This window comes from Camellia sinensis, chromosome 15 (genome assembly GCF_055761805.1).
Source record: "Camellia sinensis isolate YWXY chromosome 15, ASM5576180v1, whole genome shotgun sequence".
Taxonomy (NCBI): Eukaryota; Viridiplantae; Streptophyta; class Magnoliopsida; order Ericales; family Theaceae; genus Camellia; species Camellia sinensis.
This window is the reverse complement of record NC_138975.1, coordinates 141,536,266-141,550,239: the sequence shown is the minus strand read 5'-3', so window position 1 is coordinate 141,550,239 and position 13,974 is coordinate 141,536,266. Positions and strand designations below refer to the sequence as shown.

The window sequence follows — 13,974 nt, the reverse complement described above, 5'->3', positions numbered from 1 at the left end:
TTGACATCATTGGGGCATTTCACCAAAGGGTTCAAATAGACATGAGTTCATTTTACTGGCGATCGACTATTTTACCAAGTAAGTGGAAGCTCGGTCTTATTCTGTTTGAAAGCGTCACATGTGGCCAAGTTCATTAGGAATAATATCATCTGTAGGTATAAAGTGCCAAATGAGATCATATCGGACAATGGCTCACACTTCAAGAAGGAGGTGGTAGATTTGCTTGAAAAATACAACGTGACTTTTCACAAGTCATCAACGTATAGACCACAGACCAATGGAGCCGTTGAAGCCGCAAACAAGAATATCAAGAATATCCTACAAAAGATGGTAGAAATTTACAAAGACTGGCCAGATAAGCTATCGTTTGCACTCTGGGGTTATAGAACGTCAATTCGAACATCTATAGGTGCAACCCCCTACTCTTTTGTATATGGGATGGAAACTATTCTGCCAATCGAGATTGAAATACCGTCACTGAGAATCATGATTGAGTGTCGGATAGCAGAGGTAGATTGGCAGCAGAACATATTCGAAGAATTGATGCTTTTTGACGAAAGAAGATTGAAGGTGTTGTATCACATCCAAGGATATCAGCGCAAAATTGCCAAGGCTTTCAACAAGAAAGTCAAATCCAAAAACCTCAAAGAAGGTGATATGGTGCTTAAAGACAATTGAGCCCTTATCCATGACCATAGGGGCAAGTTCAGACCCAATTGGACTGGTCCTTACATCCTCAAATCTACCTGGTCGGGGGGAGCAATCATCCTAATGGATTTGGATGGTTTGTAATTCTCACATCCGATCAACATGGACAAGTTAAAGAAATACTACCCTTGAGCTCGCAAGGTTAAAAACCCAACAAAGCGACTTTAGCAAAAGTTAGAGCGCAAAAGGAAAGAGTTAATACTCGAGTGAACCCTAACCGAACTACGTAAGGCCTGATTCCCATCTTAGGGATACGTAGACAACTTTATCTCGAAGTTCAGCCATAACCATTTTCAACTTAACTATCCTATCCATTGTTGCTTGGTCCATCTCACTATCGAAGGATTTTATTGTTCTCCTTCCATTTGGTAGAAGGGTTAGTTGCAAGGGGCAGAATGGCAATGAAAGTGAATTTCTATGGGCAATTATGGTCTTTTTGGTTCGGGGCTGGGCATGGCCAAAACGGGGTTGAGGCATAATCTCCTCATTACGGGAAGATTCCATTAATGCTTGAAACTCTTCGAGAGTTGGACATATCTCCTGTATTTCGAAGCAAAACACATGAGTGAGTAAATCCTAACATCGGACAGTAGCGTGAAAAAACGAAAAATAAAGTGGAGTGCGGCTCAATGGAAAAAGAGCGTTTATGTGAAAACCACGAAAATTTACCTTTTTCGTGCCATCCAAAGTGGCCGTCCAATGCTTGAGTCTCTCAACAAGAAAAATCTCTATTTTCAGGGAAAATTGCAAAAAGATGATATTTTGTCGAAAAATGAGCAAGAGAAGACCTTTATAGAAGATAAGGTTGTATGAGTGGCTGATAGCTGTTGCCAACTGTCTAAGCACAAGTCTTGTCCAACTGGCCACTTCACTAGCCGACCGTCTATTCTATTGGCCGACCGACCGAGTTTGTTGGCAAGGCAGCTGGGCAACAATGTCATGTTGGCCCTTTTTGCTTTTGAGTCTTACTTTGAGTCTTTTGTTTCTAGTAAGTGTGAATAGCTGTGTTTAGGTGTTTTTCTTTTTTACTTTGTTTTTCCTTTATTAAGTTGTATTTTGTAATTTGGTCGGTCGTAAGCTCAATATCCGATTACGAACTTGTTCGAATGTGATCATTTTCCTTTTCCATTCAAATACAACCAATTTTATGCAAGTGTTGTGCCATGCTCGAGATGTTGTGCAAAAAAAGTTCTTTCTTTTATAAAACTGTAAGGTTCGACCCCGATCATAGTTTTTACAAAAGAGAAAATACAAGTTTTCAAAACAAAAAGTAAAGACCTATATGAAGCTATACAAAGTTTTGAACTACCAAAAGAAAAGAAAAGAAGAGCGTAAAAATCAGTGTTAGTCGCATCAGGTGCGTCGAGAGGCCCTCTTCATCCTCTTTTGAGGAGGAGACTCAGGATCACTGTCACCGTTAGCGCCGTTGTCATCAGAGGAGTGGGACTCAAAACCAGCCTCATCTTCTCCGCTCCTAGATCCGGAGTGTTCGCTCATCGTCCCCTCAGTGCCGCTAGTCTCAACATCATCTCCACTCAAAACCAGCTCTGAAGATAAGGAAGTCTCATGTGCCTGAGACTCTCCACTCTAACTCTGCCTCGACCTGTACTCTCGCCCCTGTCGTGTACAGGAGCTTGTCTACATTTCCTCCCTACAATCGGAGGAGGTGCCACAGGTACAGACGGAGGCTGAAAGCAAGAAACAAAATATCAGTACAGTATTGGTGCAGAATCAATATAAGTATGGCAAGAATAGAATCAAAGCAGTCAAATGAATGAGAAAAGTAAGGGTACCTAATGACCATGAAGAGTAAGCAGGGCCTCCCTCCTCCGTACCATATGTACCAAGGAGTCGACAAACTGAAGGAAGCCATCTACGTACTCCACCGGCACCTACAAGTGAGTTTGAGCATCAATATGTAGAAAAGGGAATGTAAAACATAAATTGCAAGACAAAGTACATACCTGCTACACGTCGAGGTCCAAGACAAAGTACATACCACTCAGCCACCAATATGTGATCTTGGTCGGGATCTCCGGCAGGCCAACAATAAGTATAGCAGAGGGAATATCCTGAGCATCAGGCTCAGCTGCAGGAACAGCCCCTCCAATATGAGGCTCAGCTGCACGGGCAGCATCTCTAGTAGCAGGAACATCTACAGCGCCTCCCCGCGTGAACTCTAGTTAGAAGCAGCATGAGATGGGTCCAGATGAACTTGGCGTAGTCTCCAACCCCGCGGAAGATATTGGCATCCTGTCCTATCATAAACTGTGCAATAGCCTTAACTGGTAGGCTATCAGCGATCCTCATGGATGGTGGAAGAAAAGCAGGAACAATGGGGCCCAGTAGCCCCTAGGTCTGGCACATGAACCTCTCTCCCAAATACCAGGTCCTGCAGAAAGGACCCTCTAGCAAGATCCGTAACCTGGAGGTGTCTCAAGACCCAACATACTTGTCCCTCGTCCCGACCGACATCATCACCCATTGTTGTCATGTCACCTACAAATAGAGAATTCACAGTCGTTAATTGTTATTAGTTATCAGAGAATGGAATGGGTCAAAGCAGTAGTTATGGAATGGAATGGGCATGAATTTAAGATTACCTCACATGTTGTCACTATGTCAAAGAAACGGCAGTAAAAAGCAAAGGTAGTAACACTGCGGCGCCGAGGGTAGCACTTGCTGTCATATCGCCTGGAGTAGGGAACTGCTGCCTCCATTTCATCCTGTGGAACCGGGGCAAGGGTGGGGAAATAGGCATATACCCAGAGCTACAAGAAAAGAGTAGTTTGTGAGTCAACAGGCAAAGACAGAAATAAAAATAGAAAGTGCAAAGCAGAAAGCATAATGTACAAACAGAAATGGTAATAGAAAGTGTAGTATGTACCTCTCAGGCTCTCCAGTAGCCTCCAACCTTGTTTACTTTCTTGTAGGAACCAGAGCTCATATAGCCATACAGAGTGGCGAGGCCAGCACCACCCCAATCATAGAAGTGGACTCGAGACAAGACCACTAAAACACTAAGCAAATACAAACCTACGGTATTCCACCTGTTCGCAAACAAGGTGGTACCGAGAAGACAGATCAAGAAGCCCTGAGTGTATTGGTCAACCTACTCCTGAGTCTTTAGCTGGCTCTCATGGAAATGATCGTAGAACTAGTTATATTGGACCATGGCAGCCTATCCAAGGGAGGGTGTGCTCCAAGTAGATAGATCCAAGCTATCTCCCACTGGCCCATGTCGATGTCGAAAAGGATCAGATCATCCGCTAGTCATAGCCCCGTGATCATGGAGAAGTCATAAGAGGTCATCATCATCTCCCTAGTGGAGAAGAAATAAAAGGAATTAGTGGTGTCCCACCACCTCTCCACTAAAGCACCGAGCAAGGCTCAACTAGCCTGTAGTCGTGTGAGCCCTCAATAGAATAGGCCGAAGCCCGCCTCATCCACCAATTGTCTGACTCGAGCGGGGAGCTCCTTGTACCAGTCCCTACAGTCACTGCCCCATAACCCCTCCAGATAAGAGCTTTACCTTGTGTTGAAAGAAAAATTTGTTAAGTACATGAAGATGAAAGACTGTAAATGAAATATCAAAGCAAGCAAAGCGCATAAAAAGGAGCAAAGATTCTTACCTCAGAAGCATTGTGGGAAAGATAAGAGGTGTGCTCTCGCAAGAGGAAGTCCTTGGGCATACCCCTAGCAAAGTGCTCAAATCACAGCATGCCTCCAGGAGCCATCACATGTGTACGTGGATGCTAGCTGGCAGGGTCAAAAGGCCTCACCCTCAACAGAAGTAGCTCGGGCTCAAGCTATAGAGGGTAGATCTCCTTCGCGACAATGTCAGCGGCTGCTGTCCCATCGGTCTCGTTTATCATCGACTTCTCTAGCCCCTACAGTGGAAAAAGCAACGGTACCTCGGGAAGGGCACCATCATGTGGAATATCATCTGCCATGAAGAAAGTAGTGGGTGGTGAAAAAAAAAACAAGAAAAATGAGAGAAATAGGTAAAAACACTAAAAACCCAAACCTTAGGAGACAGAAAAAGAAAGAAAAAAGTAAAACTCAGAAGATAGTGCACAAATACCAAGAAAAACCTGTGAGAATGAGCCAAAAACAATGAAAAACCCAAAAACTCAACCAAATCAAAATCCAATCCGTTCAAAACATAGAGGGCCAAATGGGTTTTACGAATAAAGATTGCGTGGGTCATTGGGTAAAATGAGGTGAGTGAAAATCTAGAGAGAGAGAGAGCACCTAGAGAGAGAGAAAGGAGGTTTTCAACTTGGATGTATGTGAAAAATAGGGCCAAAGTTGTGTTTTAAAGGGCCAGGTGTAAAAACCCATTTTTACCCCCGAACTCAACACTGTTGGCCGGCCGACCACTTATTTGGACGGCCGACCCCTTTCTTTTGGCCAGCCAATTCTTTAAGTGGTCCAGATGTGATTTTTGCTGAGGTCTTGCTTATTCTGTGCATATTTGATCCTGTGTTCATCTGTAAAGTGGAAAATTTGAGTATTTGAGTGTGTTTCAACTTCAGAAAGTCTCGGAATTGTGTTCCAGATGCGCTGTCCCAAGTACTGTCATTTCTGCGAAGTGGGAAAGTTCCTTAATCTCAAGCTTAAGCAAGTTGTATCCTTTTCTAAGATTTTGAGGACCTCTGAACGGTAAGTTAGAAATCTTTATGAGGTGTTTTCAAAATCACCGCTTTTTGTTTATCTTTTCAATTATGTTGCCTATCATGTTACATGGAACATGCGTCGCATCATGTTTCGCATCAATTACAGGAAATTATGACAACTATGTTGCATCCATGAGCGTCATGCTTTTCATTTATTATGTTCACCCTTGTCACACGAGTGTGATTTGGCTTCTACCCCTTTCCTCTATTGCCTGAAGCGTAGTTTGACTTGTACCTTTTGTCTCACCTCCTCTCTACGTGTACGTAGTTTGGCTCGCACTTTTTACTTGGTTAAAACCTTTCCTCTCTCCGTGTGAAACACATTGAGATATACCTGTTAGTTATAACACCCATCCGTCCTTTCGCGTGAAACGCGTTAGGATGTTGTTTTCACTTAGTTAAAACCTTTCCTCTCTCCATCTGAAATACGTTGAGATACGCCTGTTGGTTACACCACTCTTTAGTTCTTTCACGTGAAACGCGTTAGGATGCTGTTTTCACTTGTTAAAACCTTTCCTCTCTCCGTATGAAATATGTTGAGATACGCATATTGGCTACACCATCCTTCCATCCTTTTATGTGAAACACATTAGGATGTTATTTTCACCCAGTTAAAACCTTTCCTCTCTCCGTATGAAATACGTTGAGATATGCCTATTGGTTACACCACGTTTCCGTCCTTTCGCAGGAAACGCGTTAGGATGTTGTTTTCACTTGGTTAAAACCTTCTCTCTCTCCGTATGAAATACGTTGAGATACGCCTGTTGGTTACACCACCTTCTCTCTTTTCGCGTGAAATGCATTAGGATGTTGTTTTCATTTGGGTTAAACCTTCCCTCTCTCCGTATGAAATACGATGAGATATGCCTATTGGTTACACCACCCTTCCTTTCTTTCCCGTGAAACGCATAGGATGTTACTTTCCTCGGTTAAAACCTTCCCTCTCTTTGTATAAAATACGGTGAGATACACCTGTTGGTTACACCACCCTTTCGTCCTTTCGCGTGAAATGCGTTAGGACATTGTTTTCACTTGGTTACAACCTTCCCTATCTCCATATAAAATACGGTGAGTTACGTCTGTTGATCACACCATATTTTCCTTCTTTCACGTGAAATGTATTTGGAATTGCTATTTGCTTACTCCTTTTCGTATGAAACACGATTGAATTTATTTTGACTTAAGCTTTAATCTTTTCGTTCATATGCTGTTATCTTGTTATTGCTTATTGCATTGTCTTGCATGATCATGGATTTTCAAAGAAAACTGGCTTTGCGAAGCGTGTGAATCCAGCTTCCAATTTGCATCCTTTGTGCATATCATTTTGCATCTTGCCCTTGACCTACACTGGTTTGATTCCATGCAAAGGGATACGTAGGCAACTTTTGAGTTCAACCAATTTCATTTACATTTTGATTGCTTGCCCAAGTCTTACGGCCTTGTCAAATGGGTCGTCTTCGGGCTTTGACATTCACTCACGTCATTTCATGACTTCGAACTCTATCAAAGAGAGGCAACTGTAGACACACCATTTTGACTACCCTTAAGACTTGGGTGCCTCACGTTGAACGCTCAATGATGAAATATTACACTGTGTAACCGTTTAATTTCTTCAACAAAAGGCTTCGATTTTGAGATTCAGAACCTAAACCTTGCACTTCCGTTGGACCAAAACCTAATTTTTTCTAGCCTAACCACTCAGAGAAGAGCTAGCCAACAAATGGCCGGCAGGTCATTTTTGATTGAACGGCTGGCCATGTTCAGCAACAGCAGATATTTTGAGACAACTAGCTATCCCCATGTGCATGCTTTGCACTAGCTATCTCTTTCTTGATATTTCTGACATGAGATTGTGTTTTTCTATAAATACAAGCCCCCTTTCATGGTTTAGGGTTAAAAAATTTTGGCCAAAAGCAAAACTTATCCAACATACTTCCCTCTTCTCTAGAAATTTACATACACCATACATACATCTTACAAGCTAGAACTTGGGACCTTTTGCTGAGACTTATGAAGATAATTTTAGCCTCTTGAGAGTGTTCAACTTGTGGTTTGTGAACTAAAAGCTCTTCCTCTCTTTGAAAGGGTAATTGTTGAGGTTTTGTACCATCTTTTCTCTTTCTTTTCTTTGCTTTTTCATACTATTATCAGAGTGTTTTGAGGCCTGAAATATGTGATTTTAAGTCACAAAAGAAAAAAAAAAAAAAGGGTTAGCCACCATTCCTTAGGCTTGTTGGTTGGTTGAAACCCCTTGGCTTTATCCCATTTTTGCTCACTTTTTCCACCTCCAAAACCCAATTTTTAGCACTGTTTTTGTACTGTTTCAGAGTTTTTTAGTGTGTTAAATTATGCTTTAAATACCATAGATATGTTTTTGAAAGTCATCATGGATATAGCTTTCAATCCATTTGAGTTAATAGTCTTTTTTTTTCATTCTTTTTTATAGCTTTCTTACATGTTCATACCATTGCAATCATCTACTTTCCATTAGCACTCTGCAATCTCCCTCATTTCTTTGTTTCTTTGATTAAGAATTGTACCAAATGAAAGGTTATTTCTCAAAGCATAAGAAAGAGACCTCTCATGCTAAATGGATTAATCTCTTCGGAGGTTCATTATCAGGGCATTACATCTCTCTTATGCTAAGCGTGATCTCTCGTTCGATACTTCTCTTTATCGTCGGTGCATTACTTCTAAGGGACTAACTTTCTAGTTAGACCTTTGGAAATCACAAAGGAAAGTGTCATTATAGCTTATTGTCAAGTTTGGATTTGGAGTCATTATTGCTTATTTTGGATTTGATTAGTCGTTATCGCTCTATTTGAGTTTGACTAGTCATCATCGCTTATTTTGGGTTTGACTTAGAATTCATTATCGCTTGTAAGTGAGTTTAATTCTTCCTTTGTAATTTTCCCCCATAGAAAAGGGCTTGAAAAGCTCATTTCTCAGGTTAAGTCGTGCTTGCTATTCTTTATTGCTTTGGATTTAGTGGACGTAATGATCACATTTGGACAAAACTGAAGAAAAGATAAGAAATGGAAAAGTAATGTAAAAAAGGGCTAATAAATTGAAGTAAAAAAAGTAATAAAAGTGGGTTAGGTTTAATCAGACGTTATATTGAACCTATTGCGTCTTGAATCATTGCATACTTTTTTAGTGATGTTTAATGATTCATGAAGCAATGTATACACCTTTCCTTCAGGTAACTCCATGATAGGGAGAAGGTATTACCTATCTTTTGTTTAAATTATTGACCTCTTGTCCTATCATTTCTAAGATCATCACACAACAAATTAGTGACAATTGATGATTTGAGAAATGAATCTACTCCTTCCTTGATCATCTTCATGATAGGGAAGGACAGAGAGGATAAACATCTCTTAGAAGCACTCTGTTTTTGCTCTGTTTCAACTCTATGGTAGCAAGGTATCCTCCAGAAGCAGTGGCTGGCCGGCCATCATTCTGTATGGCCGGCCACCTATTTTGTACAAGTAGTGGCATTTTTATAGCAGAACAAAGCAGAATTTGAGGCCAAAACAGAATAATTTTCTAACTGCAAATAAAGCAGATTTTGGCAGATTTTGGCAACAAACAGAGAGGTTTCCGGGAGGATGTTCTCAGTTTTGCACATATGGCTCTTTGCCTTCCGTTCAAGTCCATTAAATTAGTGCTTTAACATTAGTATGTTGTAATTAATTATTTGCTCTACCTTTTATTTGGACTTGTAACAGATAATTAATTAGTCTAGTTTATTCATTTGAGTTTGTAATAATTAGTTTAATTAGGACATTCATTCGGACCCTCTTGTGTGAGGCAAACTTGTAATATTTTGTACGTCTTCCAACCCCATTTCTTTCTCCCTTTTATTTATATGCTTACTGTGGTAGTATCATATTTTTCATTTCATATCATTACCGTGCTTAATATCCATTTTTTGCATGCATTGAGTTCAGTTCATCATTCTAAACATTGTTGTCATTTTCTACTTACTTGAATACATGCGTTACCGCATGCTTTGAGTTGATCCATATGACATGTTAAATAAATCAAACCTAGTAGTCACATTTTATATGTGTTGTATTAGTCATTTGCATATTTAGGAACATGCATTTTTCTAATTATTTTATTTTCTTTGGCTTGCCTCGGAGTACTAAGTGAGCATTTTTTGCTTTAGCATATTACATATATGTTTGTGTTGCCATATCAAGCATATTACCATGAGGCTAAGTGCTTATTTGATATACCTCTTTGAATGTTTGTGGATAAAGGCTATTTCGCTTAAGTTGGAATGATTTTGATAAATGTACATGTGAGCTCAGTTATTTAAGTAGCACATATTCAAAACTCTTTTCACACAAACATGAAATCAAAGCATTCCAAAATGGGTGACGTAGTCTATACTTGTGTGCCTCACATAGTAAGCTAGTATAATATTCAAAACATGAGCATATATTGTCCATAAAATTCACATCATAATTAGTAGAGGCCGATCTTTGATCGGGTGAGTGGGGTGCTCAATTCATGACCTTCTCCTCTCATACCTAAGTTCCCGAGCTGAGACACTTTGGTTATGACAAACAAGTGGCTTTTGGCACGAGTTATGGATTTCCTAAATTTTTCAAAAAAATATTTAGGTGACGACTCTGAAATCTGGCAATGCAGTCCATTTTTTGGCATTTCTAATTGTAAATAGATTTTTCAAAGATTTGCCAGATTTAGACTCTCATTTGTGTTTTTCTGTTTCACATTACACTTGTGAAACCAGATTCAAAACCACGGGAGTCCGAACTATAGGGTTATCATATACGAGGTGACTAAACCCCTCCAAGGAGCACGAAAAATCAATTACACCATCATGCCACACTGGAATTGGAAAAAGTTAAATGTAGGGTTCCCAAAACAAAGGGCAGTTGGGATGAGAAGAGGGTCCTCAAGAAAGACAAACCTAGAAAGACAAAGGGCATCGAGAATGCAGTGGTCCTCCAAGTCTTGTTCCAGAGCTCTGACTACTCTGTCATACCACTTTTCCCACTCAGTCTTCAATGTGGGCTAGCAGCGGTGAGGTCAGTTAACCCTCTAACTTCTCCAGTTATAGCTTCCTTCGTAGAGAAGGTAGTGTTCTTCCAAACGTGGCTATAAAGAAGGAAGTGCAGCAGGAGCCTCCTTAAAGATGGGGCCAAGGACGTATTCCCCTCGAGCGTGGTGACGAGGGACGAAGATTCTTCCATCAATCACGCTTTGGCCCTTAGGTGTCTCATATTTGGCTATCTCTTCAGTAATACATCTCCTCAAAGCCATTAAGGGACGTAAATGCTCGACAACTAGTACTTTTACAGAGGAAGAAGAAGCCATCGGTGAAGGATAGAAAGAAGGGTGAGTAAGAGAAGAGTAAGAAGTTGAAGATAACAACAATGGGAGTGAAAGTAAAGACTGGACAAACAAATAGGTAAGAGCACGAGAAATCAGGGCTTTAAACCTTCTTATCCAAAATTACCCATTTAACCTAACGGGTCAAATAGGCCCAAGTTATTTGACTGTTTGTTCTTAACACATGTGGGAGTAAGGCCTTTATTTTAAAAGTCCTGGAAACACATTTTTTACCTTCTATAAAGAAGTATTCCTTCAAAACAGCACTTTGGTACCTTCTAAAGGAAGAAAATATGCTTCAAAGTGTTTAGCCTGGCTTCGAAGTGTTTAGCTTGGCTTCGAAATAAGTAGTTGGTTTCAGAGCCAGTTTTTTGTTAAAAGGGCTTACAACTATACCTTAACTTGAGTAAAGTTAGAGCATGTTTAATAATTCGAAGGTCTAAAAAGCATAATCCTAGGTGTTCTGCCAAAGAAGATTTCCTTCAAAATAATATTTTATTATCTTTTGAGGAAAGGAAATGTAATTTTAAGTGCTTTGTTGGGCTTCGAAATAAGGAGGTACTGTGAGACTAATACTTGCTGGAATAGTGTGAGAGTTTGTGCAGATTATAAGATTTGCAAATTGGCAAAAAATGAAACCTATGCCTTTAAAATTTCAGAAATACAAAAGTCCATTCTTGGACTTTCTTCTGAGCAAAGCCCTTCGAAAGAGTATATTATCACTTCTTAAGGGAAACCATGCAAGCTTCGAAATAGATGGGTTACTTCGAAGCTAATATTTGTTAATTATATGAACAAGTTGAGTGACAAAAATCATGTATATTGACAAATATGAACCATTCAATTGGAACACTGAAACCCAATTTTATTGATGTAAACATCTATATTGGGAAAGCCTATTTGGCTACATTCTCAATTTCATAAAAGTAAGGAATAAACAAGGTTACAAGGTCATGAAACTTTGCCCAGCAAAATTCAATAAATACATGTTCCTTGTCTAACCTTTCCTCTATCCTATCAAAGTTTGGCTTGTCTAATTTGTGAGCCCTTATTTGGTAGAAAAATTATTGGGCCCTCATTTCAAATTCCCTTTGCTTCATATTGAGTTTGGATGCAAACAGCGAAAATCTCTTCTAATGATTCGCTGGTGGCCAAGGCATTCTTGTGCCAGTTGAACAATAAAGGGAGTTGGTTGAGAAAAGTGTGAAGTTCTGTTTAGGCCACAGGGTTGAGATTGTGACTTCGAGAGATAATGTCACAGGCCCATAGAAAATTTTTATGAGGAGTGTGTAGCTTGCTTTTTGTGCTCCTTAAAGGGGTTTAGTCTCCTCAAATACGATAGCCCTACAGTTCGGACTCCCATAGTTCTGAATCTGATTTCATAAGTGTAATGTGAAATAGATTAAACAAATGAAAGTCCAAATCTGACAAATCTTTGAAAAATTGATTTACAATCAAAAATGCCAAAACATGGACTACATTGCCAGATTTTAGAGTCGCCTTCTAAATATTTTTGAGAAATTTAAGAAACCCATGACTCGTGCCAACGGCCACTTGTCCGTCATAACCAAAGTGTCTTGGCTCGAGAACCTAGGTATGATAGGGGAAGGTCATGAATTGAGCACCCACTCACCCAATCAAGGATCGGTCTCTATTAATCATGATGTGATTTTTATGTACATTATATGCTCTTGTTCCGATTTATTAATGCTAACTTTACTGTGTGAGGTACACATGTCATGACCCGAACCCGTCTCTATGGGTTAAGGACATAATCGGCCAGTAATCCTGAGATTACCTACGGCCTCAAACCAAAATCAAACATAACTCAACAGAGTAAAGGGGCCAAACGGAAGCAATAATTAAAAACTTTGTCCATAGAGCCATGCTTATATGCACTTTAAAACAAATCATACACATGTACGTTAATAACCCACATCAAAATACATTACCATAAAATCCTTTACAGATAGGATCATCCAAACCAAGTCAACCCATAACAAAACCATATATAGATATACACAAAGTCCTTGCCAACAAGACAAAATATAAATACATAACAAAGTGGCAAGGATGGGTCTCGTACATGAAACACAAGGGCTGACCCTCCAAAACTTTTGTTGTTCCTGACAGACTTCACTGGGGCTGAGTTTGGACTTCTCATGGCTCACCTACAAACACATGAATGAGCGTGAGTGATAGCCCAGTGAATAATATCAAATACAGAGGTTACATAATAATATGTAGAACAACAGGCTCCAAACAACCTTGGGCCTAATTCATACTTCTATTTAACAGATATATAACTATACGAAATTTAAATCAAGTGACTGTAGTTCCAAAAATTCTGGCCTTTGGCCCATTCAGATTTCCATTCATGACAAAACGGCCTTCGGCCCATTCACTTATGTCAAAACGGCCTTCGGCCCACTCATTTCTGTCAAAATGGCCTTCGACCCATTTATTTATGTCAAAACGGACTTTGGCCCACTCGTTCATGTCAAAATAGCCTTCGGCCCACTCATTCATGTCAAAACGACCTTAGGTCCATTCATATATGTCAAAACGACCTTTGGTCCACTCATTTCTATCAAAACGACCTTCGGTCCATTCATTTCTATCAAAACGACCATCGGTCCATTCATTTCTATCAAAATGACCTTCGGTCCATTCATTTCTGTCAAAACGACCTTCGGTCCATTCATTTATTCATGTCAAACTTTTGTCCACAATCCCAATTAGCAACTCATAAAGTTTATAAGGGAATAAACAATTGGATATTGACAAGATTTCGAATATTGATATTACTCACAGTGATCGGCTTGCAGATTTGCCCTGGAGCTTGACCCTACACATTTCATGAACACAAAAAGGTCACTAACAGTTCAATCCGTTCTTTAATTCACATATTCCTCTTTAGGCTTTATTCTTATCTCATTAACTCATTTACAATGTTTAACACATGCCTAAGAGTGCTTACAAGTGAAAGAGAACGGAAAACGAAACACAGAACGAGCATACAAAATTTCAGAAAACAAGGTCCCCGCTCGAGCGTGGACTTCCCCACCTGAGCGGACCCAAGAGGTCTATAAAAGTACTGGTTACTTCAAAATTACGCTCGAGTGTGATTTAGGGCGCTCGAGCAGAAGGCCTGTCTACAAAAGCTCCCCGCTCGATCGTGAAATATCCCGCTCGAGCGGACATCCAACTCTGCAAAAAG

At 40.0% G+C, this 13,974-nt stretch overlaps 1 protein-coding gene across 1 annotated transcript; it reads left to right on the top strand.

The window, feature by feature from the left end:
* The first annotated feature begins 327 nt into the window (after positions 1–327).
* On the top strand, positions 328–678 carry LOC145813349 (uncharacterized). Its single transcript, XM_082908633.1, has one exon. The coding sequence runs from the start codon at positions 328–330 to the stop codon at positions 676–678; it is 351 nt and encodes a 116-aa protein (XP_082764759.1).
* Positions 679–13,974: the final 13,296 nt, after the last annotated feature.

Coding starts and splice junctions, on each gene's coding strand:
- LOC145813349 (XM_082908633.1), top strand. CDS start 328: ATGGTAGAAATTTACAAAGACTGGCCAGATAAGCTATCGTTTGCACTC.